The sequence below is a fragment of the Elephas maximus genome, chromosome 3 (genome assembly GCF_024166365.1).
Source record: "Elephas maximus indicus isolate mEleMax1 chromosome 3, mEleMax1 primary haplotype, whole genome shotgun sequence".
NCBI classification, from domain to species: Eukaryota; Metazoa; Chordata; class Mammalia; order Proboscidea; family Elephantidae; genus Elephas; species Elephas maximus.
Genome location: NC_064821.1, coordinates 192144027 through 192168130, shown reverse-complemented (window position 1 = coordinate 192168130; position 24104 = coordinate 192144027). Strand labels below are relative to the sequence as shown.

Sequence of the window (24104 nt, the reverse complement as noted above, 5' to 3'; positions counted from 1 at the left end):
ACCCCCCATTTCCAGTTCCTCCAGGGCTCCCACATAAACGTGGAAGATCCCCTGCCCATTCCCAGCTCCACACCACTCCTGACGTACAAACTCCACTGCCAAAGACGAGGAAGGGATCCTTCTCAAGGCTGATTTGGTAGCAACTAACTTGGACACCTAAGTGGGGAACAGCTTCCCAGGTGTGTGACGGAGGGGAAGGGCTGTGACAAGGTTCCAGAGCCCTGTTCAGACCAAGCCAGGCACTAGGCCCACGGTCTCCTGATCTCATCTGGTTTTGCCTTGCTCCTCCTCCACCAGCACCCTATACTGGAAACTCTACCACCTCTTGCCAGATGCTGGGCCTGGAGGGGCTGGAACCCTTCGTTTCCCAGGAGAGGCAGAGGCCAACTTTCCTTTCCACCTCATGGTGCTCAGGGTTCTCGGGTGTAGGTGCAGGAAAGCACCAGCTGAGGAGGAAGAAGGGATGTCAGAAGGGAGTCTGCTAATGAACTTCACCTAAATTTAAAATTAAACTTCATGTTTCCCCACCAGACAAAATTTCGTACCCAGCTTCTGCTGAGGATGGGGCCACTTTCCCAGGCTCCAGTCCAATACCAGCAGGACTTATGGAATCCAGGAATTGGTACGCGTGTGTGCTGCAGGGCTGGAGGGGTAGCACTTCACTCTCAAGGTGAGGAAGGAGAGGAGACCTAACCCCCCTTCAGACTCTCCAACACCCTATTGGCTGACAGGTATCTCCTACCCTGGTCAGCTTCCCTGTCATACACCCGTCAGCCACTAGAGGGCTAACTGTGCCATGTGGCTCCCTCCAAACAGCTCCCTGCCCAGCCAGGGAGGTCCGAGCAGGGCACCCCAGTGTGGGCCAGCCTCCTCTTCCCCAGGACAGTTAAGAGGCCAACCACAACATAAAGGTCACATAAAGGCCTCCTCCACTTGCCAAATAAAAAAGACAAAACCAAACTGGACACAAACACAAATCAAGGAGAGACGTACACAATGGAGGGGCCCGCAGGCCCCGCAGGTCTCTGGCTTCCCGGCATGATACATTCTCATATAATTCAGGAACAGGGGCTAGGGGACCCCTCTGGGGAGTGGGAGTAAAAAAATATGGAGATTAGGGTCCCCCTGCAGGCTTCTGGACAGGACAGGGGCAGATCCAATCTCTCAGTTTGTTCTTATTTTTGGTTCCACACCTGGTCCCCCACTGAGGCTGGTTCCCAAAGACCCAGCCCCTACTCTGCCCTTGGGGCCCACTCCCTCTGCCCTCTAGCTGGTGGGGGGGCCTCTGTTGGGGATGCTCCCCTCAACCACTCCTAGTGGGACCAGCAGGACAGTCTACCGGAGGGAAGAGATGGGGGAGGCAAGGAGAACACCCCCTGGCCAGAGGCACGGAGGACCAGCAGTTCCGAGACATGGTTCCCTCGGCGCCCAGCCGGCCCCGTGTGCTCTGACCAGCCTTCACCCCTTGAGGGGCTTGTCGGCCCCGCCGCTGGGGCTGCTGGCGCTGTCACTCTTCTTCCTGCGCAGGCTTTCGATCCAGCTGGAGCTAGAGCGGGCAGTAAAGCTGGAGAGCGCCAAGGAGCTGAGCCGCATGTTTTTGCCCGACATGATGAGCTCCCCAAAGCCCTCCTGGTGGGAGAAGGCGTAGCCAGAGCGTCGGGAGCCTGTGCGACCCACCCGCCGCATGCAGCGGTGCTGGGCCTTTTGCTTCTTCCTCACCAGCTGGGTGTAGCGGACCTGGGGGGCGGGGGCAGCAAGAGGAGGAGTCAGACCCCACCGTGGGGAAGGGACCCAGAGCACCCAATACCAAGATGGGGCAGGCATAGGGAACCTCTGCAGCCACATGCAGGTGTCTGCTTCGAGGAACAGGAAGCGATCACCACCGATACGCTTCACTATCACGCATCCCAGAAGCTGCAGCCACATGGGTATTTAAGCCAGGGGGCTTTCCTAACGTGCCACCTCTGTCCACCCAACCAGCCAGGGTGGCTTCTCACCGTGTCAGAGAGATCAGGCTTCAGGTTCAGCTTGAGGAACCGAAAGGCCACCACAGGCATGATACACACGACCGTGGTTAGTACGATGGTCAGCCACACCGTGGGCTGGGCCAGGGTGTTCTGTGCATTACCTGGGAGTGGAGAGGGGTCAGGGGCCTTGAGAGTCACGAAGAGGATAGAAAGGCAGTCCCCTGACTTCCCCATTTCTTCTTCTGGCAGCTCTATTTCCTCTATTGCAAAACCTAGGTGGTCTCTTGCTTCCCTCTCCTCCTTGCCTCCTACATCCAAACCTGTATCTCCAAATTTAATTCTAGCTCCAAACTCTCCCCCAAGTTCCAGACCTGTTTCTCCAACTGTCTTATTTGACGTCTTCGTGAAACATCTAAGAGGCCTGTCAAATTTCACACAGCCAAAGCTGAACCATCGTTTGCTCCACCCCAAACCTGCTCTCTGTCTTCCCAGCTCAGGAAATGCTCCGACTAAAAACTCTGGAGCCAACCTGGATTCCTCTCTTTCTCTCGGACCCCACATCCAATCTGTTGGCATATCTCATTGGCTCCATTTTCAAAACATCTAGGGAATTCCACCACTTTTCACTCTATTCCAAGTCACCACCACGCTCACCTAGATCATTGCTATCACCTCCTAACTGGTCTCCCCTTTCCACCTTTGCCCCTTACGCTTTATTATCCATGAAACAGTAAGTGATCCTTATAAAAAGTAAATCAGTTTATGACACTTCCCTGCCAAAAACCCCTCTGATGGCTTCCTAAGTCATTTAGATTAAAATTCAATGTTCTCGTTGAACTGTACATGTAGAAATTGTTGGGATACCAAGTTTTGTTACGTATGTTTTCACCACCAAAAAAACCCGAAAAATTCAATGATCTTACTGAGTTAAACCCGTTGCCGACGAGTCGATTCCGACTCATAGTGACCCTAAAGGACAGAGTAGAACTGCCCTATAGGGTTTCCAAGGAGCGCCTGGTGGATGTGAACTGCCGACCTTTTGGTTAACAGCCGTAGCTCTTAACCACTGCGCCACCAGGGTTTCTGTACTCTGACTTCTAAGGGCCTAAACAACCTAGACTGGTTCCCACCCTTCCTCCTCCCCCAGCCACAGACCCCTGCCCTCCGACCTCATTTCCTCCCCTGCTCTTCTGCTGCAGACGACTTCCTTGTAAGCTCCCACTCAGGCCTCTGTAGTGCTGTGTCCTCTTCCTGGAATGTTCTTTCCCAGAAGGCTTGCTCCTTCCCTTTATTCAGATTTCTCTGTGGAAATGTCCCTTCCTCAAGAGGTCTTCCCAGACCATTCTTGACACTCTCTACCCTGCTTAATGTTGTTCATAGAGCTTATTATTTCCATATTTTATCTATTTATGTAAATTGTCTCCCCACTGAAATATAGGATCCAGCAAGGCAAGGATCGCTGCCTTCGCAGCATCTAGAATAGTGGGCCACACAAAGTAGGTGCTGGCTGAGTGTCCGCCGGATGAATGAATGGTAAAGCAAACACGGAGACCTGTAAATGCTTCCTTCACCTCATGCCTCCCAGCCAGCCCCTCTTTGCCAGCCACCACGGCCCACCAGCTCTTAACACCCTTGCAGTCAGTCATTCCAGTAGCTTCCTCACTGGCCATCACTGCAGGTTCATCTTTCTAAAGCAATCCTTTGATGACAGTTTCCCCTCTCTCTTCAGAAAAAAAAAAAAAGAAACCAAGGCTGCTGGCAAGTCAAATGCAAAACCCAACGGCCTGACATTCTGTTGGATGGTTCTTGCCCCACCCTAGTTGGAGCCCTCTCCATTCCCTGGAAACAACTGGCCTCTTCATACCTCCAGCTCTCCAACTTAGAATCCCACCCCCTAACCCTGCTCCCCCAAGGCAGCCTCCTCTGTGGCACTATCCCTGGCCAGCGCAGAGCAGTGGCCTTACTGCCCATGAAGCCTGCCACCTCTTGGCCTCTCTCAGGGCTCTGACCTCCCATGGCCTGGTAGGGACGTGCTTCACATTCATGGATACAGCAGCTCTCTGAGGACGGACCAGGTCAGACCCCTTGATATCCCTACAGCACCTTACAGCGTACCTGGCGCATAAGGAGTATCAGATAAAACATTTGAGATGTGCAGACTGGCTGACTACCCCATCAGACCCAGAAGAGTTGTGATGCCTCACTGATTCAAGAAGCCGCAGGAACTTACCCACGAACCGGAACTGGTTCGGAAACATGTCAAAGAGCCCCTTGCTGTGCATGGCAAAAAGTATGGCAAAGTAAACAGCCAGGCTGCCCCAGATGAAGAAATGGTTGATGGCTGTCCAGTAGCCTGTATCCAGCCCAATCTGCAAAATGTAGGGGTTATCACAGGCAGTAGGGGCACCCAAGAAAAAACCCTGACCCCTACCCCCAGAAAGAGAACTGTAGTGCCCAAGGGCACCCACCAAGGCCGGACTGTCTGGGCCATGAGGCAGATGGACTCACAGCTGCCCAAGGCCAGGGGCTTGGTCCTCCCAGAGGCAAGGGCAGTTCCTGGACTGCCTCATACCTGCATGCTCACTACGATGACCAGGGAAGTAGCCACAGTGACTGCGAAGGACTGGTAGTCAGCCAGCTGGGTGCCATCATCCCGGGTGGCCTCCGCAAACACCCCATAGGGGATGAAGAACATGAGCACTGAGGTGTAGATGCCCTGGGCGATGCAGATAAAGAACTCCCGCTTGTTGAAGAGGAGGTTGAGCTGACCTGGCTCGTACAGCTTAGGGTACTCCATGCTCCGCTGCTCTGGGACATCCTGTATGGGGAGGGCCAGGTGGTGTGGGAGGCCTCAGAAGCTGCCATTGTGACTCAGGACGGCTAAGGGAAGACCCTAGCCTTGCCTCCTCCTTTCCAAATTCTTGTGACAGCTGGATCCAACCTGAAACCAGCTGTGCCCAATCAATCGTTGTTACGCAAACAGGGCAGTTACAGCCACACCCTCCCCAGCTGAAAGCACTGCCTTCCCAGTGACCACAGGCAGTGGGTGGGAATGTCATCACACCCCTACTACTGTCACTGTGACTCCTTCACAGCAATGCCCCCCCGATCCCGCTGTATCATTAAGGTCCCCCGTACCTGATCAAAGACCCCCATAGCCAGGACTGGGAGGGAGGTGTACACAATGTTATACAGGGTGATGAAATATTGGTCATAGACGGTCTGGAAAGAGAGCAGGGAGCAAGAAAAGAGTGAGCCCTAGGGACCGGAGGTGGGACAAGCTTTCCTCACTACAAATCAGGCAAGAAGACAAGTGTTGTGACACAGAGGGAGCCCTAAGGAATTCTCTGGAGCTTCCTCTCCACTCCTTCAACAAGCATGTCTATAACGCATGCACCAGACAAGAGCTAGGCCCTGGGGATTCAGCAATAAACAGGACAAACACAGTCTCTGCCCTCACGTAGCTTATGTTCCGGTGGACTGGGAACGCTCACTACCTGGGCCGAGAAGCCGCAGAAGAAGCCAAACCAGAAGTGGACCATGGTGAAAGCAAAGTTCTTGTAGAAGAAATAGCACAGGAACTTGCACATGCGCAGGTAGGACCAGCGCCCATGCACCAGCAGGAGGCGCTGCAGGAACTTGAACTGGGAGAAGGAGTAATCGGAGGCCAGGACAGCCTGGATCCCTTCCTGCCCGCTGATGCCCACACCAATGTGAGCAGCTGGAGAGACAAGAAATGACGAGAGGATAAAGATGGCCATACGTTTCCGGGTCCCACCACATTACAGTCCCCTGTTCCCTGTCATTCCTCCCTGGGCCCTCCTGCCTAGCCTATACACCCACACAGTCTACTCACTTTTGATCATGCTGACGTCATTGGCTCCATCCCCAATGGCAAGAGTCACAGCCTTCTTGTACTTCTTAACCAGCTCTACCACTTGCGCCTTCTGCAAGGGGGTCACCCGGCAGCAGATGACAGCTTTGCAGGCACACGCCGTCTCCAGAAACTCCAGCTCCATGTCTGCCTCCAATGCATGGGCCTGTAACACAGAGAGGCCTCAGACAGCCAGAGTCACCACAGGAGACAGCTGGGGAGTCTTGGCTCCTCCCAACCCTAAGAACCACGGCCTCCTGAAGTCAAGAGAAATGAAGACAAGATAAGATATACACGCCATACGGACAGAAGTGCTGTCTGGTAAGGATGGCGGCCCTTACCAGGCTGTGACCATTGATGACCAGGGCGTACTCCCCAGCGACAGCTTCCAGGACAGACGTGAGCCTGGAAGAACAAAGTTTCTCCTGGTAGGTGAAGCCATTGCCAACGGTGCGAGATGAGTCCATCATCTTCTCCCGGGCTTTCCTGACGGGGAAAACAGTGACGGTCTTTCAGGACAGGAGTGGGGGCTTCTGACGGGGCTAGGGATTCAAGCCTGAGTGGGGTCTGCCCGGCCCTGTGCACAGAGCCTCCCGCCGGCCTCCTGCTGACCTGAGCTCCTCCCGCACCTCCAGGACAGTGTGGCCAGTGACTATGAACACCTCCGTCATGTCGTCCGTCAGCATCTTGCAGGAATAGCCAATGTTCACGGCCGTCTCTACCAAGAGAGAACGCAGGAGCTACGGACAGGCATCCAACAAGGTCAGCACACTTTCCTGCCTGATGTCCTAGTCTCCATGCAAGGATCCAACAGGGTGACTGTCTAGATGCAATATCCTAAGTCCTGCTGGGTTCTCACCTTGTTTGTCTCCGGTTAGCACCCAAATCTTGATGTTGGCCAGTGTCAGGAGGGCAATGGTCTCTGGAACCCCTTGCTGAAGCTTGTCCTCAATGGCCGTTGCACCCAGCAGCTGAAAAATACCACATGACTCTCTGGCCCAAAAATGGCAGGTAGGAGCCCTCCCTGCCTGCCCTCGGCTTGTCCTGCAGCCCATACCATCATGTCACTCTCGACCTCCTCGTAGACGCTGGCCAGTCTATCTTCCCGGCTGTCCTGGGCCAGGCTGGCTCGGAGCCGTCTCTCAGCCCACTCCTCGTAGTATTCTTCATCCAGATCCTTGTAGGCCAGTACCAGGGTCCTCAGCCCTTCGCCAGCATATTCCTGGAAGCAGTTACCAAAGTCACACCCCTACCCTCCCACCCACAACAGTGAGAGTAGCAGAATCCCAAGGTCCCTCCTCTCCTCACACCTACATTCAGGTGGTCAGTGGTGGTATTGAGCAGCTCCTGGTTGGAGTGGTGGAGTCTGTCAAGCAGGATGGTGTCGGCCCCTTTGCAGTAGAGTCGGATCTTCCCCTCTGGATTCCGCACTATGAATGGGGCAGGGGGAGAAAGTCCCAAAAAGATTCAGGCAGGCGGAGATACCAACCTAAACACAGCAACCAGGGTCACCCAGCACGCCTCACCCATTCCAGGCCAGTATGCCACCCCAAAGCCTCCCAGCACCCCCAGCTTGGCCTCACCTATGACCGACATGCGCTTGCGGATGTTGTTGAAGTCCAGGATGGCCAGCAGCTGGTAGGTGATGGCTGTGCCCATCTCGTGGACGGTTATCGTTTTGGGGGTACGAGAGCGAAATACAAAACCAAAGTTCCTGGCTGCAGTGACCAGGGCGCCCTCATCTGGGGACTGGGCTTTGTAGTACAACTCGCCTAGGTGTGGAGGAAGAACACACACAGTGTAAAGTGGCCAACCCCTCAGCCACATGGCCCACCCGGGGAGCCACTGCAGACCAGAGCCTGAGCCCAAGGCTGGTGGCGGACGATGCGAGTAGAGTTCGAGCCAGCGCCTCTGCTCACCTTCGTTCTTTTCTTCTGACATGACGGTGTGACACAAGGAAAGGAGGCGGAAGAACTCGTGCGTGTGGGGGTTCCCGATCTTCACAGACTCCAAAAGGCTGGGGTCCCAAAATAAGAACTTCTTGTCAGCCAGAGGGTTGAAAGAGAAGTCGATGGGCTCGGGCCTCTGGAACAGGTTAGGGGGCTCTTAGGAAAAGGTGGGTTGCAGCCCGCATCCCAGGGAAGGAGTTGTCCTCACCCCATTATCACTGCCCTTCCAGCTCCCAGTAGGAGAGTTCAAGATCCTGTCCACCATGGGCCTCAAAATTCCTACTTCCACTACCAATTCTTCCTTAAAACACTCATTTCTCCCAGCAGTTCCTATCACCTGACCAGACGACACAGCACTCCTAACTCTACCAAATGGTACTGGTCAGGTGCCCTATGTTTAGCTGGCACATACAGTAAGTTTGGAGGCTGGATCTTACCTCTCCCAACTCAGCTTTCTGTCCCAGGACATCGAAGACGTCACCTGTACACAGCCAGGACAGAAGCAGAGGCAATGTCAGAGCTGGGGGTCTCTCAGAGCAGGGGGAGAATCCTCCAGTACAGAGGCCCAGCCGGGAGCCCCTGTGGGAACCTGGAATCCTGAACCCTGATTGCCAAGCAGACACCCCATAGATATACATCACTGACTCGAGGGACAGGAGGCAAGAGGAATCCTGGATCCTCAGAATCCCAGGACCCTGGCCATAAGTGAGTCATGGCCTCACCCCCGGCTCACCATCTCTGCCCCCTTCACCTTCACCCTCTCCCCTCGAGTGCAGCTCCAATTCTACACCCCTTCCCCCAGGGCTCTCAGGCCACCTTGGAGCCTTTCGCGCTTTGGGCCCACACGCCATACAAGGCCTCACACACTGGCCGTGACGTTCAGGTTAGTAGAGGAAGCAGTTAGGACAGAGGCTCACACTGCATCAAGGTCAGCCCCGCACACACCCTGCCCCAAGCCCTCCCAGCAGTTCAGCCACGGCACAAGGCCACACTGGGAAGACCATGGTCGCATTCCAGAGACTCACAAAGGCCCTGAGCAGCAACACAGGGAGAGTCTAGCGGGACACCAGGGCAGCCAAGGTCCAACCTGGCCAAGACACCCAGAGGCCAGAATCTCAGCTTCACCTCAGTCAGCCAAGGAGCTCCCTACCGCCAGGGGCCGAGCTTGGTTTGACTGTAGAAGGGAAAGGGGCCTCAGGAATCTGAGGAATAATACCAATTTACAATGGCACATCAGCAGAGGATAAGGAAGGGCTCTCAGTAACTGCTCCCTGACACCGGATACAGAGCGGATTCTTTTATGGCCCCTCAAACCCACCAGGAAAGAGATAAAACCCAAAAGGTGAGACAACTGTGGGAATCCCAGCTCCATTTTGCCTCCAGGCAAAATGCATGCCTATGATGGCTAACGTTATGTGTCAACCTGCCTAGGCTCTGACTCCCAGTGGTTTGGCAGACACTAGACTGGTTACTCTTCCATAATGCAATATAATGTAATCACCTTCCATGATTTGATCTGATGTGATCAGCCAACCAGTTGAAAGGGGAGTTTCCTTGGGGGTGTGGTCTGCCTTCAGTACATAAATGAATGTTCTGGCAACACACACTCTCCTTCCCTTCCTCCTTCTCTCTCTCTCAGCCCTGAAGTCTTCTCTTTTCACCTGACCTCCGGTTCTGGGGACATGAGCCAGCAGAGGTCTCCGGCCTGCCACCTGACCCATGGATTTGGGACTTGTCAGCCCCTCCAATTGCTTTAGCCATTTCTTTAAAGTAAACCTACATATTATACATCTCACTGGTTTTGCTCCTCTAGAGAACCTAGACTAAGCCAACGCCCCTGGTCCCCCATGGCGCTGTCTTACCATAGCTGTGGCCATTGATGGAGCACTTGTTGAAGACCATGATGTTCTGGGTGAGGGTGCCTGTCTTGTCTGAGAAGATGTACTCCACCTGGCCCAGTTCCTCGTTCAGGGTGGTGGTACGGGCCTCCGCGGGTGTCCGCTTCTTCATGCAGAACATCTTCTTGTCCCAGTTGATGAAGTAGCTGTGGCCCAAGCGGATGACCTCCACACTGCACAGGGGACAGGAGGCAAGGCTTGGGGCAGGAAGGGGAGGAGGGGCCCCACCCACCTGGGCCTCTGCTGCAGGCCCTCCGCCTGGGGAGAAACAAGAACGAGAATGGAGCAGACACCTGGGCGTGGAAACCTGGGCGGGAAAGGGCAAGGAGAGCCTGAAGGTGGAGCCAGCCACTTACAGCTGGCAAAGGAGCTCCCCGACCCGACCCTCCTGACGCTCTCCAGACAAAAAGGTGCAAAGGGCCTGGGCAGGCAGGACAGATGGCAGAGGCAGAGGAGGAAAAGGGGCTGCAGACAAGGCTCTCATCCAGTTCTTACCTCAGGACTAAGAATAGAGAAACCATGCAGAGAAAAACAAGAGGAAGTGCGAGTTGGGGAGAGAAAAAAAGAGAGAAACAATGAGGGTGCTGTGCACGCCATGGCACCACAGACGCCCCCTCAAAGAGGGGCCACACTGGGGAAAGAAACCCGCAAAGAGGGCTCTCAAACCCCCTCCTCCACTGCCAAGCACAGGCAGGGGGACTCTCCTTCCAGCCTGCCCTCAGATCTTCACAGCCCTGAACCTGCAGCTTTCAGAAAGAACACAAGACGAAGCTGAGATGCTGGCTGCAGAAGGGTGGGGGGCCTGCAGGATCGGGGGAATAAGCCAATGTACACAATTGATAATGGCAAACTGCTCTGAACATTTCAAGGACTGGTCACATCTTCTTTGCTCATCATCTTTGGGACATGAACTGTTCCTGTCTCCAGCATGGGTCCTGTGTTCACGCCCAGTACAGCTGAGCAACAGGGCCACATCTGGAACCCTGCTTCCAACTTGACCACGACTCCCAGCCTGCGGTTTCCAGGTGCAGAACATCCCTTATCCAGGCAACACACGAGACAGCTGAAACTTCCTCAGAGCTTTTTTTCCACTCAGCTTATTAACCTCCCACCACCCCCAGCTCCATCCACACACTTTAAGTTAATGAGACAAAAAAAAAACCAAACCAAGGGCTTCAAGTGAACTTAGATCAAGATGTGGATGGCAAAGCCCAAAGATAGGGACGAAAAAATAAAATTAGTTTGTGAGCAGGCAGACATTTAAATGGTAACGTAGAACCAGAGTCGCAAAAATGATGGACACGCTAGCACCCGGTATTTGTACAATAATATAATTTTAAAAATGTGTTTTCCAATCTACTGCCTTATTTTACACCAAGACTATCCTACAGAGTAGGTGGAAACTGAGGCCCCAGTGACTCTGGATTTGCCTGAGGTCATGTGGCTAATGAGTTGTTGCTGCTGCTGCCAGGTGTTGTTGGTTTCGACTCATAGGGACCCCACATGACAAAGTAGAACTGCCCCATAGGATTTCCTAAGCTATAATCTTTATGGGGAAACCATGGTGGCATAGTGGTTACAAGCTATGGCTGCTAACCATTAAAGGTCGGCAGCTCAAATCCACCAGGCACTCCTTGGAAGCCCTATAGGGCAGTTCTACCCTGTACTATAGGGTTGCTATGAGTTGGAATTGACTCGACAGTAATGGGTTTTTTTGGTTTTAATCTTCATGGAAGCAGATTGCCAGGTCTTTATCCTGCAGAGCTGCTGGGTTGGTTCAAATGGCCAACCTTTCAGTTAGCAGCCGATCCCTTAACCTTTGTGCCACCAGGGCTCCTTGGCTAATGATGAAAAAAAAAAAAAAATTATGAGGTGGGATTAAACACTGGACCTTCCTACTCTCCTCTAAATGCTCCATAAAGTCCAAACTGCACATCCCTCAGCACAAAAACTCTTATTGTCTGCTCACTGTCACCAGCACTAGTATTAGGGGGCTGGTGGGCGGTCTGAGGATTACTGGGGGAATCTTGAGTTAACAAAAGATGGCTGACAGGAAGAGTTTTTACCATCTCCATAAAGCATTTCCTTAAGAATGTTACAGACTGCCTTATCTCAAGTGCAAGGCACTAAAGTCAGAAAGGACTAAAGTCAGAAAGTTCTTCTGGCCGTTCTTCCTTCCTCTGCCTGCTGCCCGGCTGGCTTCCCTTCACCCTCACCGCCTGGCCTCTGTTAACATCTCTTTGCCTCAGACACCCTAGATGTCTCCTGGTTCCTATTCACGCTGTACATCACTGCCAGCTGATTCTTCGTAAAGCATTCTTTAGATTTTTTTTTTAAACCTTTAGTGGTTTAGTAAGTGCAAAGTCTGCGGGCTAAGATTCAAGACCTTCACAGTTGGGGACAAGCTTATGTTTCCAGCTCTCTCTCCTGCAGGTCCCCATTCGTAGGTTCTCATCTCCACGCCTTTGCTTCCAGCCCCCTCCTCCGGCTCCACCTTCACCATCACACCCACCACCCAAAGCTCATTTCAATGGCCACCTCCTCAGAGGTGCCCCCCCTGATTAACCACTTCAGGAGCAAACGCTCTTTGAACTCTGACAGCACTCTGTGCCCTCCACCTGGTGTCTCCAATTCTCTCTGACATATCCGTGTCCCCTTTCCCCTTCCAGTCTGCTGCTTTTGAAGGCAGAGACCAAGTTACACTCTGTGTCCCCCTGCTTATGCTTAAGACTGTGTAGAATGACTTCTATGGCACTTTTCCTATTTGTTTTATAACACGTTTAGACTTTTGCTCCTCTACCAGAAGTTCACGACGGAAGGAGGCATTCCTAACACACTCACGGCACCTACTACGCTCCTTTGCACACAGTAAGCATGTAATATGTGTGTGCTGAACAAATCAATATGCGTTCTGCTCCACTACAGCCCAAAGTGCCAGGAAACTGTGGTGAAGTTTGCTCTGCACACAAAGAAAACAGCATCGCATGTCCACATTACAGGAAGAAGAAAATTCCAAATTCTTTCTCGAGGATTTCATCTTCGTAGGAAAAAAAAGCTTTGCCAAGTGACCACCTGAATTCCCCAGAGACACCCTGAGGCAGAGAAAGTGCCTACCTCACATAGAGTGAAATGGGCACGACGGTGTTGAGGATGATGATATAGGACCAGAAGGAGAGGAAGCCAGAGAAGAAGGCACTGTCCACCGCCTCATCCCAGGGCAGGTAGACCTGGAAGTGTGTCCCGACCTCATGCTCCCAGATGGCATTGCCAATGGCCAGGATCACTCCCATGCAGGCCAGGAATCCAAAAATCTGGGGAGGAATAAGAAGCAGAAGTTTGGCTGCTGACTCCAGCTCTCAAAACCAAGTGCATTCCTGAAGGTGGTCCCTACTCACACGCTGAACCCTCAAAAGCTCGGCCATCTTTAAACTGGCGGCATGCTCTAATGGAAAGAGCTAGAATAGGTGACAGGCTCTAGTCTGCCACCGACCGTCATGTGGCCTTATCTCTGCACCTTTTTCTCATCTGTATGACAGAGAAGCTGAAAGAGTTGAGTAGCTCCCAGTCTGCTGTCCTGGGACCCTAAGAGGTCCCCGAAGATGGTAGGAATAGGGGTGCTCTAACTTTCAACATGCTAAAAAAAAGCTTGTCGTAATCACCATTTACCTGAACTAAGCCTCCCAAAGTCAACAAAAATGCCAAGTATCTGTAACATTCATTATCTCATGTAGGTTGCCAAATTTTTGTGTTTTTTTCTTTTAAACCAGGGAAACAATTTGTATCTTCGTATCAAGATTCCTTGAGAGTCAAAGATTTATAAGGCTTGGAATCCATGAAGAAGGATCATAAGAAAGTTTTAGCAGTTAAAGGAAAAAAATTGGGACCATTGTTTGAACTTACACATTTACTTCCAAAGCTACCTCCACTGTTCGATGCTTTGAAACAGAACGCATCCTGGTGCCCAAGGACCACCAGGGGGCAGTGTGAGCCTTTACTTCACAGACAACCACTCTCCCATAGGCTGGGTTTTTGCTGGCTGCTAACCAAAAGGTCGGCAGTTCAAATCCACCAGGCGCTCCTTGGAAACTCTACGGGGCAGTTCTAGTCTGTCCTTTAGGGTCACTATGAGGTGGAATAGACTCGATGGCAATGGGTTTTTTTTTTTTTTTAAGCCAGGGTGGACAAATTGTCTCATTACAGAAGCTGGCCCCAGCCTTTCTAAGCTGGCATGTGGGGGGCAGGCAACAGGCAGTGGGGGCACAAGAAAAGGAGGAGGGCCTAATAAGTAGCTCAGATTTCTAGCTAAACAAGTGAAGGATTCAGGAACTGCCAAAAACTAAATCAGAAACTTTTCCTTTGGGACTCTTCACTCTCAGAAGCTGGGGGAAAAGACCCTGTTATTCACCCTCCAAATGGAAAGTTTTCTTTTAATTCCCTCTCTGTCTCCATGAAGGCCTCCTTGTCCTTGGCAAAAGCAAACAAAGTCACATACTGCACTAAGTCATCATCGTAACTGGAATCCAAAGAAGTAAAGATTTGTTTTAGCTTTCTTTTAAGTTGTTGATTCATGCACGTTCCTAAGGTTTTTTTTTAAATAACACCTCCCAAGTCTAAAATGAGCCTGAAATAAACACTGCCTGTGAGTGGCTGGCCTGCCAGTGGCTTTTACACCAAAACCTGAAGGCTGACTGTTGACCAAGGAGACGGGAGCAAAGGGAACCGCCCAGGGAAACCAGAAGGGCAGAGAGAGAGAACCACCTGTGGAAAGCCTTACCCAGAGCACCAGTGTATTCATTAGGCGATCGATACTTGTTCTCTTGAACTTTGTCCTACCACTGTTCTGCATCAGTTTAGTGTCAGGACCTGGAAAAGAATGGGAAGGGCTGAGAAAGCCAAATATGGAATCTGCAATCTGCCTTGGACTTCTGCCCCGACTCCCAGGCTGCAGGTCATCAGGGTGGAGTGGAGACACTGGCTCGTCAAGAGGCTTGTGTTCAGAGCTACACTCTGTTTACCTTACATATGCTACCAGCCCACCTGGCCTTCTCCCGCATACCTGAGGGAGGGTTCAGTCGCCAACTCTTACCTTCCTTCTCAGGCCCCGAGGAGGCTCACCTGCAAAGATGACCAGCCCGAAGCACCACTCGGTGTTTCGCAGCACGCAGCCCCGCAACAGCATATTCTGGTTGCTCAGGGGAAACTTGTTCTCCTTCCAGTAGAGGGTTCCACTGAACTTGTCCAGCTTGTTGTTGGGAGGTTCACAGATCACTTCACCTGGGTCAGAGACCAGAGCACCCATGCTCAACGTCTAGGAGTCCTTGGGTGGCACCAGCAATTAAGCACTCAACACTAGCCGAAAGGTTGGTGGTTCACACTCACTCTGGTGATCTGCTTCCAAAAGGTCACAGCCTTGAAAACCCTATGGAGCAGTTCTACCTGGCACACATGGGGTTGCTACGAGTCAGAAGTGAATCCACGGCAACTAACAACAACTCAAGGTCTAGTTTACAACTTGACCACAAGACAACAAAAAAGAGAGGGAAGCAGCTAAGGGAGAGGGTGTGAGTACATGTGCCCGCCCACACACTGCTGGTGGGGCGTGAACTACTGCAGCTTTCTGGGAATGGAATGAGGCAGCATGAACTGTTGTTAACAGTACATATTACCCTCAGACCTAGTCACTCCACTTTGGGGGCTCTCTTCCACAGAAATAATAGCATAGGTCAGTAAGAATATATACACAACCATTTGTACTGAAGTGTCATCTGAAGAGCAAAACACTGGGAACAACTTGAATGGTTAAGGAATAACTGAATAAACTACGGTACATCAAATCTATCAAATGTAATACATTTATTGAAAGGTGTGAGTCAAGTTTCTTTATGTAATAATGTGGTAAGATACCTATGGTGTATTTGATAGGTAAAAAACACAGGTTGTAAAGCTTCTGATACAGTATGATCCTGTTTATTTATGGTTACATATGTTTGTACAAACCTACAGAAAAGCGTCGCTCAGTGGATCAATATGCACTGAACTGTCAGTTAATGTGGTTACTTAAAGAGGACAGAATTGAAAGGCAGGAAGGGCTGTTAACATTTTCTTATATATTTACAAACCAAAAACCTAACCGTTGCTGTCAATTCCAACTCACAGCAACCCTATAGGGCAGAGTAGAACTGCCCCATAGGGTTTCCAAGGAGCGGCTGGTGGATTCAAACGGCAGACCCTTTGGTTCACAGCCAAGCTCTTAACCACTGCGCCACCAGGGGCTCCTATACGTTTATATTTTGTCTTATAAGAAGAATAATATAATTATCCTGAGTTAATAAAATAGAATAAGCAAGTTTCTTTCAACACGCACAGCAAGCGGGGAGCTGTCAGACATGAGGCTCCCTTGCAGTGGCCATCGACTCAAAAGCAAGTAGTAGCCACCCAGTATTCCCCTGACACTTCCTGACAAAGTCCAGTAAGCTACATAATCACAGCAACAAGAAGCCAACAGGAAAAGGTTCAACTGAAACCCCAAAACCCAACCCACCTCCTCTACCTGAAGGCTGCTTTTCCAAGGAGTACTCACCATCAAACTTGGCAAGCTTACTGATGTCCCCCAATTCCGAGGTGACTGGAATTGCCTGACGCACTTTCATGTTGGTCTCTCTGGAAAGACAGGGTCCCTGATTCCTGGCTCCCTTCCCTTCTTCTTATCCTGCCTAGGGCACCTAACCATTGGGAACCACTGCTTAGCTACTGTAAACACTGAGTGGATAATACTTCTACACACCCAAAGCTTTTCTTCTTCCTAAATTTTCCAAAAGGCACAGAGCCCAGAAAAACGGTGTTTTCACCCTTATGTAAGCAGAAGGAGAGGGGTGACGCTGAGCATGTCACTTACCCATCGAGTTCTGCTGTCTCTATGTAACACAGCCCATGCGGCTCACTGCTGGAAAGGAGGAGGAGATCCGCCTAGAGAGAAAACCTAATGAGAGCCCCAAATACCCAACCCTTCTCCCTCAACGCACTTTTTGATGACTCCTCCTTCTACTAGGTATTCTTCATTTGATTACTTCCAAGCACATGAATGGGTAGAAAAGAGCTAAACCAAGGCATATTAACACGACCTAGAACCCCTCCAGTCAAGAAAATTTCCTTCCATGAGTGTATAAGAAGCAATAGTAAATAAGGGAAAACTCATCTCTTTCTACCAAAGAGATGGAAGAGTCCTGCAGGCCTGGTGGGGCACTTTGTCACTTACCGCCACAAACTGGTTATTTTCTAGCTTGATAATATCACCAACACAGACATTCATCCACTGCTCTTGCTGGAGGCTGAGGCAATGAGAAGAGGCTGTCAGTAGCTGGAGAGGTTCTCAGGGGAACCCCTTCCTTCCCAGAACCCTCAGTTTCCAACAGGTACTCACGTTCCATTGATCAGCACCTGAGACTGACGGTTATTCACCTGATTATCACTCTTATGGCGGAACTGAAAAGAAGAAAATTGAGAAAAGAAAGATGCCTTTGCACTCGGGGGAATTTAGATGATCAGTGGAACCTAGAGCATTCTGGGTGATGTCTTGTATAGACCCATTCACAGACACTTTCTCCCTGACCTACCCACCTACCCACCCCTCCCTGCTAGCCAAGATTCCATGGATCTAGCTGGACCAGATGAAGGATGTCAAGGTCACCAAGGAATTGTGCTGGATGGTGAGCTGGGGTAAGATAAAGAAAGAGTAGAAGGATGAGTATAACTCACATAGTCATCAGTGGCATCTTTGACAGCTGTGATGGTGAGGACAAGAACCAAAGGCACGATAGTGGTGAACCAGGACAGGGAAGAGATCTGTGGGATCAACTGAAAAGAGGAAAAAGAAGGCATGCCTCTGAGGCCTCATTCTACTGCCCTCTTTTCCCCTAGACCTTCTTTTTTCTTGGCTTTATTCAGCTTAGTGAGTTACAAAGGCTCTACTATGGGTCACTCACCTGCAGGATGAGAAGGAACAGGAAGTAGGTATTGGCAACTTCCTGGAACTGCTCAAAGAGGTTGACAGGCAGGAAGGTGAGAATATTATACTTGGAGGTCTTGATGCAGTTACTCTATGCAGTGGAGAGAAGATGATGTGACAACCTCAAACCTCATTCCAGAACCAGATTGAGGCTGTCTGTTCCATCTTTACACTTCCCCAAACCTCTGCTCCCAAAGCCAGCAACCACAGGTGTCAGAGGGAAGGGAAAGGAAAAAAGGAAGTCTCATGGGGTCTGTGTACCCTGCTTCACTGACAAGTGAAGCCATAAAAAAACGTCACCACAGCAGCAGATAGAGAGTGGCTGAAGAAGTTTCCCTTCCCTCCTCCAAGCACCCTCTCAGCCAGCCTGGGTCCCAACCAAGGATGTTCCTGCACCTCCCCCTCTCTGACCCAGGGTGAGGGAACAGATGGTCTAGGGTCACTTACCGCATACTGGAACTTCTCATTGTATTCTCGGTCATTGGCCCGCGCCCTCCTTTCTTCTTCTGCAACAGAATGATGTTGCCGTCAGGAGGGGCAAACTGAGGCTGGGACCAACAGTTTGTCAGGCCCACCCCACTTTGCAGGGGCCCACTGAGGACCCTCAGTTCCTTCCACAGTATACAGTTGTAAGGAGTTAGACCACACCTGAGGTGTCAGTAAACTCTTCGCTTTCGTCCACCTTTCACCACCACCCTGACCACACGGCTCTGAGGACATTGCATTCACAGGACACAATGTGTTCTCCTTTCCTCACCAACAACCCTCAAGGTCTTCCACTGGGGGCATTTAATTCCTCTCCCCCAGCCCTCTGGAGGAGCCTTAGCCATTAACAGTCTTGGGAATCCCCAGCCCCTTTTGCTGCTATTAATAAAGCAATCTTCCTCATATCCAAGGGGCAGGGGTTGAAGACACAAAGCTCCTTTCCCCACTGGGGATCACTGAACATCTAGCCATGGTTCTACCCACCCCCTAACCTGGGGGCAAGGGGTGACAAGGAGGGTCACAGTACCCTGGAACTGCTCTGCGGCAGCTTCCCAGCCCCACGTGCAACGCCCCCTATAGGAGGCTCTGCCTGTCACATGTCACCAGCAGTGGATCCTGACTGGCCCACAATGACATCACCTTATTTCAAAGCTCATCTTCAAGTAGGAGAAGGGGGGTCAGAGACATGGGTCATGGAGACTGAGACAGGGACGGAGGAGGAAGGAATGGGATGGAACTGCAACAGTTGTTCTCTAGTTGTAACCTTTCTTGCATCTGGACACATTTCACCTAAACAGCACATTTGTCACTGAGTGACAAACAACCCCCAGCTATACCTATCCTGAACCTCCTCAGGTCCTGGACTGCAGGAATCAAGTTCAAGTGCCAGAACACTGGGCTGTCCTATGAAGGGTTCCCCTGCTAATGTTCAGGGGTCACCATGACCTCCGTCTAGGGAAGGGAGGTACTTCGGATAGCCAGTGAACATAATGCTGCGTAAACCTGGAGCCCAAGGCGGCATTCCAGACCTCTTCCCCTACCATCCCCCAAGACCCCTGCAGAGCACGCTGCAGTAGCAAACCCTCTGCCTAAGAGCATCCCTGCCCTGCGTGGCCACTTTATTCTCAGAAACTTCCCCGGTAGGGGCCTCTCGGGCTGAGTCTCCTGCGCAGTCACCAAAAACCATGCAAAGGAAGAAGGTGGGGACCCGGAATCTCTGGTTCTGGAAAGGAGAGAATCGGGGAAGGATGGGGGAGGCAGAGGAGAAGCGAACTGGGGGTCGGGAAGGGGGAGGATTACGGCGTGAGAGAGCTGCAAGGCGCTGCCTCCCGTTACCTGTCCCCCAAGAGGGCTTCTTTCTGTTCCAGGAGACGGGAGCCCCGGCCCGGGCCCACTTCTCGGGCATCTCCTTGGGGACCGTCATGATCCCGGTTTGAGCGGGGGAGGGCGGACTGTCTGTCTGTCCTTGGCCTCAACGGTGCCAACAAGGCAGCCCCCCGGGGAGGCGAAGGAGCTGCGGCCACTCAAAGGGGAACCCCGGGCGTCGGGCGCGCGCCCCACCCGCAGCCCGGGCCATCCTCGCGGCCACCCGCTCCCGGGGACGCCGCGCGCTCAGCAGCACCGCCCTCGCCACCGCCCCCCAGTGCCCCCCGCGGATCCAGCGCGCGCTGAGTGGCCGGGGCCGCCGTGCGCACGCAGCCGGCTCCGCCCCCGCCCGCTCCCCCGACTGCAGGGGCAGTCGCCTGCCAGCGCGCCGCGTAGGCGAAAGCCAGCGCGTGAGCCCCGCCTCCCCCCGCCCCTCTCCCAGGCCGCGGCCAATGCGGGCAAGGGGACTGCCAGCGTTGTCGGGGGCAACCACCTTCACCCCCCACCCCCACCCCGCCGGCAGGAAAGCGGAGAGGTCTGGGGAGGATGGAAAATGAGGGAAGAAAGGTGGGGAGGCAGGAGAAGAGGAGGTGAGAGGACGGAGGACAGAAGATGAGAACGCTGTTCACCGAGAACGCAGTTCACCAGGCTCGCAGGCCAGAAAGTAGGAGCTGCAGGTGCCCCAAGATGAGGGTGTATGTGTTTGGGGTCGAGGAGATGGTGCTCAGCACCCTCCCGGCGGCGGCAGCGGAGAATCCCGCGTAGGGGCCAAGGGGAAAGATTCCATTTCCTAGATTTCCCCCAGGGTGGGGAGGGGTTGCAATCTACCCTTCCTCCGACCCATACCCTTCCCTTGGCTCCCCCAGCCATAACAACACCCATTCTCGATGGTCCCAGGGATCCCCCCTCCCTTCCTGCTCGTCTTACCTGGGGGGCGCTTTTTTGCACACAGTGCCATCTCACCCAGCAAAGTCCCAGCAATCCCATGGGAGACCCTGCAGGAAGGTGACAGACAGGTGAGGTCCGTAAACTGAGGGTAACCCTTCGTTGCCCTCATAAGACCCCTCCTGAAGGTTCTCTTCCCCAGCTCCGATCCCTCTGATCCTCCAACCAGTCCCAAACCAACAATCTTTTCTTACTGCCCTGATGGGTCCCTGAGAGAAAAAGGGGGATTCCCCCACCACCTCCTGCCATGCCTCTGCCTTGTAAACATGGGATGACTTACGGTTTACAGAAGCTAAGGCCCGCAAGAAAAGGAAGGGGACAGAAAGAAGAGGCCAGATATTGACAGGAGGGACACAGCTCTCAAGGCACCCATCCCAGGGGCAACGGATGCTCCCATGAACCCTCCTGGTGGCAACGAGTGGTGCCTGTGTTTACTAGAAAGCAAAATTTCCCTGAGAGGGTGGGGTCGAGGGAACAAGAGCCAGGAAACACCTGGTAGGGCATCAGAAAACAGGGTGGGCAGGCTCCACCCTTCTCCAAATGCTTGCAACTCCCTGCCCCACCCCCATTACTGGGACTGCCATTATCACCTCCTCCAGGGGAGGTCACATTAGAAGCAGGGCCCTCACTTCCTGCATAGACCATCCCCACACCACTTCCTCTCAAGCTGGGTTGGCTTGGCTGCTCTCTGGGCCAGCAGAGGGGTCTTCCCAACCCTGTCAGGGAGTCACCCCCTCCTCCTTTCCTGTCCTATCCCTTGTCCAGTTAGTAAGGCACCCAGTGCAGGCTCAGGGAGCATCTGTCAGGCAAGTCTCTGCTTCCTTCCACCTTCCCATGTCCTTTTCTCTTTCTCCTAAAATGGTAAAAGTCCTAGCCTACAAGACAGGGTGACAGAGCCTCATCCTTAATTTCTCAGCCTGGCCCAAAGGAAATTGCCAGCCAGGTTCTGGGTCCTCTTGTCACCTCCTCTCTTTGTCTGGGTGGAATGCCTTCCTCCTCCTTCATTCCCCTCTTTCCAGCCTACCAGGCACACCCCGACAGCCTGTCAGCCCCAAAGATACTAATTGCCTGTCTGCCCAACCTCTATAATTACAGACTCTGGCCACAGCCCAGTCACCCACACCATGTTCTCCCTTCACTAGCTCAGACTCTCTCCCTGAACTGAACCCCAGATCAGACAATTCTGAAAGCCAGAAGTCCTTTTCCTCCCTGACCCTCCCCAACTATGGCAGCCAAGGGTGCCTGGCTCAGGAAGAAATGCCTCATCCACATTTTGGAGATGCCAAGCCCTCCTCCGGGGCCCCCAGCCAGGGTCTCCACCCAGTCTAGAGTATGAGTCATGGGAGGGTGGAGTGAGGAACCAGAGGTTAAAGGAGAGGATGCAAGGGTGGGCATCACAAGTTCTGTAGCCAGCCCTGACCTCAGGAAGGGAGGCAAGCAAGAAACATCGTCACCTCGAAGATCTGGGTTTGAGTCCTATGAGTTAACGAAAGAGCCACACATGCTTTCAGGAGTCTGGACACCAACCGGGAAAGTTGTTTTACCTCTAAGACCCTGGGGAGACTGAAAGCTGTCTTGGCTCCAGACCTCATCCCCTCTGGGGGGCTGTAACAGGAAGGGAAAGGGAGGAGGAGACCTGGGAACAGCTGCCCCCCCTTCTCCTTTCCAGTTTTACACAGCTTGAGTTTTCTGAAGGTCAGGCCCATCAGCCACGTTGCCTGCCCGGTCACCCTGCCCCAGCCCCCTCTGCAGCCACATTTGGGATAAAAATAGCCAGTCCTGGGAAAGAGGCAATGCCCCACGGAAGAACACGACTCCTCCTCTAGGCCTGCCCCTCTCCTTCCCACCAAGACACCCGCTCGCCCCCCCAAGCCAGACCCCTTGTTTCAGAGGAACCTGGCAGGGACATTTGTGGGCAGGGAAATAGGAGGAAATGGAATCGAAGACCCCCGGTTCACTTGGCACGACCATCGCTCCCCAGGCACCTTCCATCGCCGAGGACAGCACCCAAGACTCACTCCACAGCTCGGTGCTTCCAGTCTCAAGTGGAGTGCAGGCTAAGCGTCTGACACAACTACCACCCTCTCCTCGTACCCTTGGTTTTCCTCAGCACAGAGATCTCCACCTCAGAGACAAAGCCCACCAGTCCCAAACTCCCGTCCCCGAGCACACAAACCTCCAAGCCGGCTACTCCTTCCTTCCCACCCCCACAGCTCGCCGGGGCGGCTCTCCTCTCTCCGCTGCTCCACGAGCTTCTCCTCAGCATCTCGCGCCCCTCGCGTGGTCTCCACGCGCCCCCGCAGCACCCCATCCTCCTATTCGGCGGACAGCCTCCCGATCTCCCCCATCCTCGGGCACCCCGACACCACCTCTCTCCAATCACCCACTCCCCCTGCTCTGTCTCGCCGCACCTTCCGAGTCCCTGTCCCCTGCCATCCCCTGTCCGCACCCCCAGCCCCGGCCCCGCAGCCCCCGAGTCCGAGTCTGCAGCCGCATCTGCCCTGCCGGCCCCGCGCCCCCGGCTGCGCCCGCCTCGCCTCACCTCAGCGCTCAGCGCTCGGCTCCCGGCCCGGCGGCTCCGTCCTGCCCATGCCGGGGGCTGGGGCGGGGGGCGCTCGGCTCAGCTCCCCGCGGGCTCCCGCCCCCCCAGCTGCGGCCCCGCTCCCCCCGGGGACTCGGCCCGCTACTTTGTGTCAGTTTCGGCCACAGCGGGGCGGAAGTGACGGAGACGGCGGTAGAGGGCGGGGGGCAGGAGGGGGTTTTGGGGAGGGGTGGGGAGAGGCAAGGCGGGAGCCGCCATCTTTGTGCGGGGCAGGGGGGGGTCTTAACCCTTCCGATGCTGAGCCTTGCAAGGCCGTGCCCCCGCCCCACCCACCCCCCGTCCACCCCCTATCAAAAAATGCAATTCCGGAGGCTAAGATGGCTCTGAGATTTTTTTTTTTTTTTTAATTTAAAAGAAAGGAAACTGGAGGAGAACGCTGGCTTCTCTGCAAAAAGAGCATCTCTTGCGGGGAGACCGTGAGAACTGGGGAAGCGGTGGTGAACAACGAAAATTTTTCTCAGTGCGTTTCCAAACCCCGACTTATTTCTACACTCCTGCCTAGTCCCGCCCTCTGTTCCTTCTTTCCTCGCCCTGGCTCATCTCGTTGTACTTCACCCTCTCCTTGAATGACAGTCCCAGAATGTCTAAGTATTGGGTTGTGCCTCAGTTTCTGCTCCTTGGTCTCTGTTTCCAGGCACTTGAAGGGCTGTACTCCACCGCCCGCCTCTACTCTGTCCCCCACCACCACGCCCCCTTGGCGGACGCAGTTCCTCCACCCCTAACTACTATCTGGGGGTGGTTAAGTTTAAAGGAGGTGCCCCTGTGGAGGTAAAGACAGGCAACTCTGGGGTTACGAGAGCTAGGAGTCTGGCTGTGGGGCCTGAGCTTTGGAGGAAGCTCCCAGAGTTTTGCCCCTTCCCCCTCGCCTTCCTCCTCCGTCCCCCCACCCTCCCCTGTCCACCTTCGACCGGTCGGGCCCCCTCCACCCTAAGGATGCCGTAAAAAAAAAAAAAAAACAAAAACCCGTACACCCTCCCAATCCAGCATTCAGTGTGCGCACCCTCTGGCGGCTA

At 53.3% G+C, this 24104-nt stretch overlaps 1 protein-coding gene across 4 annotated transcripts; it reads right to left on the bottom strand.

Moving 5' to 3' along the window:
- On the bottom strand, positions 1 to 23197 carry ATP8B2 (ATPase phospholipid transporting 8B2). 4 transcript variants are annotated; one of them, XM_049880634.1, is made up of 28 exons: positions 23032 to 23197; positions 20472 to 20539; positions 18141 to 18199; positions 17671 to 17784; positions 17444 to 17542; positions 17109 to 17170; positions 16944 to 17016; positions 16584 to 16654; positions 16269 to 16348; positions 14804 to 14962; positions 14463 to 14551; positions 12803 to 12999; positions 9653 to 9861; positions 8228 to 8271; positions 7761 to 7926; positions 7425 to 7613; positions 7156 to 7271; positions 6899 to 7063; positions 6701 to 6812; positions 6454 to 6559; positions 6183 to 6327; positions 5824 to 6007; positions 5465 to 5688; positions 5106 to 5189; positions 4540 to 4785; positions 4198 to 4336; positions 1998 to 2128; positions 1 to 1737 (listed from the first exon to the last, which is right to left on the bottom strand). In XM_049880634.1, the coding sequence occupies exons 2-28, from the start codon at positions 20500 to 20502 to the stop codon at positions 1459 to 1461; spliced, it is 3573 nt and encodes a 1190-aa protein (XP_049736591.1). In that variant the 5' UTR covers positions 20503 to 20539; positions 23032 to 23197; the 3' UTR covers positions 1 to 1458. The 4 variants fall into 4 exon arrangements, 3 of the variants coding, with proteins under 3 accessions (XP_049736591.1, XP_049736592.1, XP_049736590.1); XM_049880635.1 differs by lacking the exon at positions 23032 to 23197 and adding an exon at positions 20770 to 22760; XM_049880633.1 differs by lacking the exons at positions 20472 to 20539; positions 23032 to 23197 and adding an exon at positions 19515 to 19796.
- Positions 23198 to 24104: the final 907 nt, after the last annotated feature.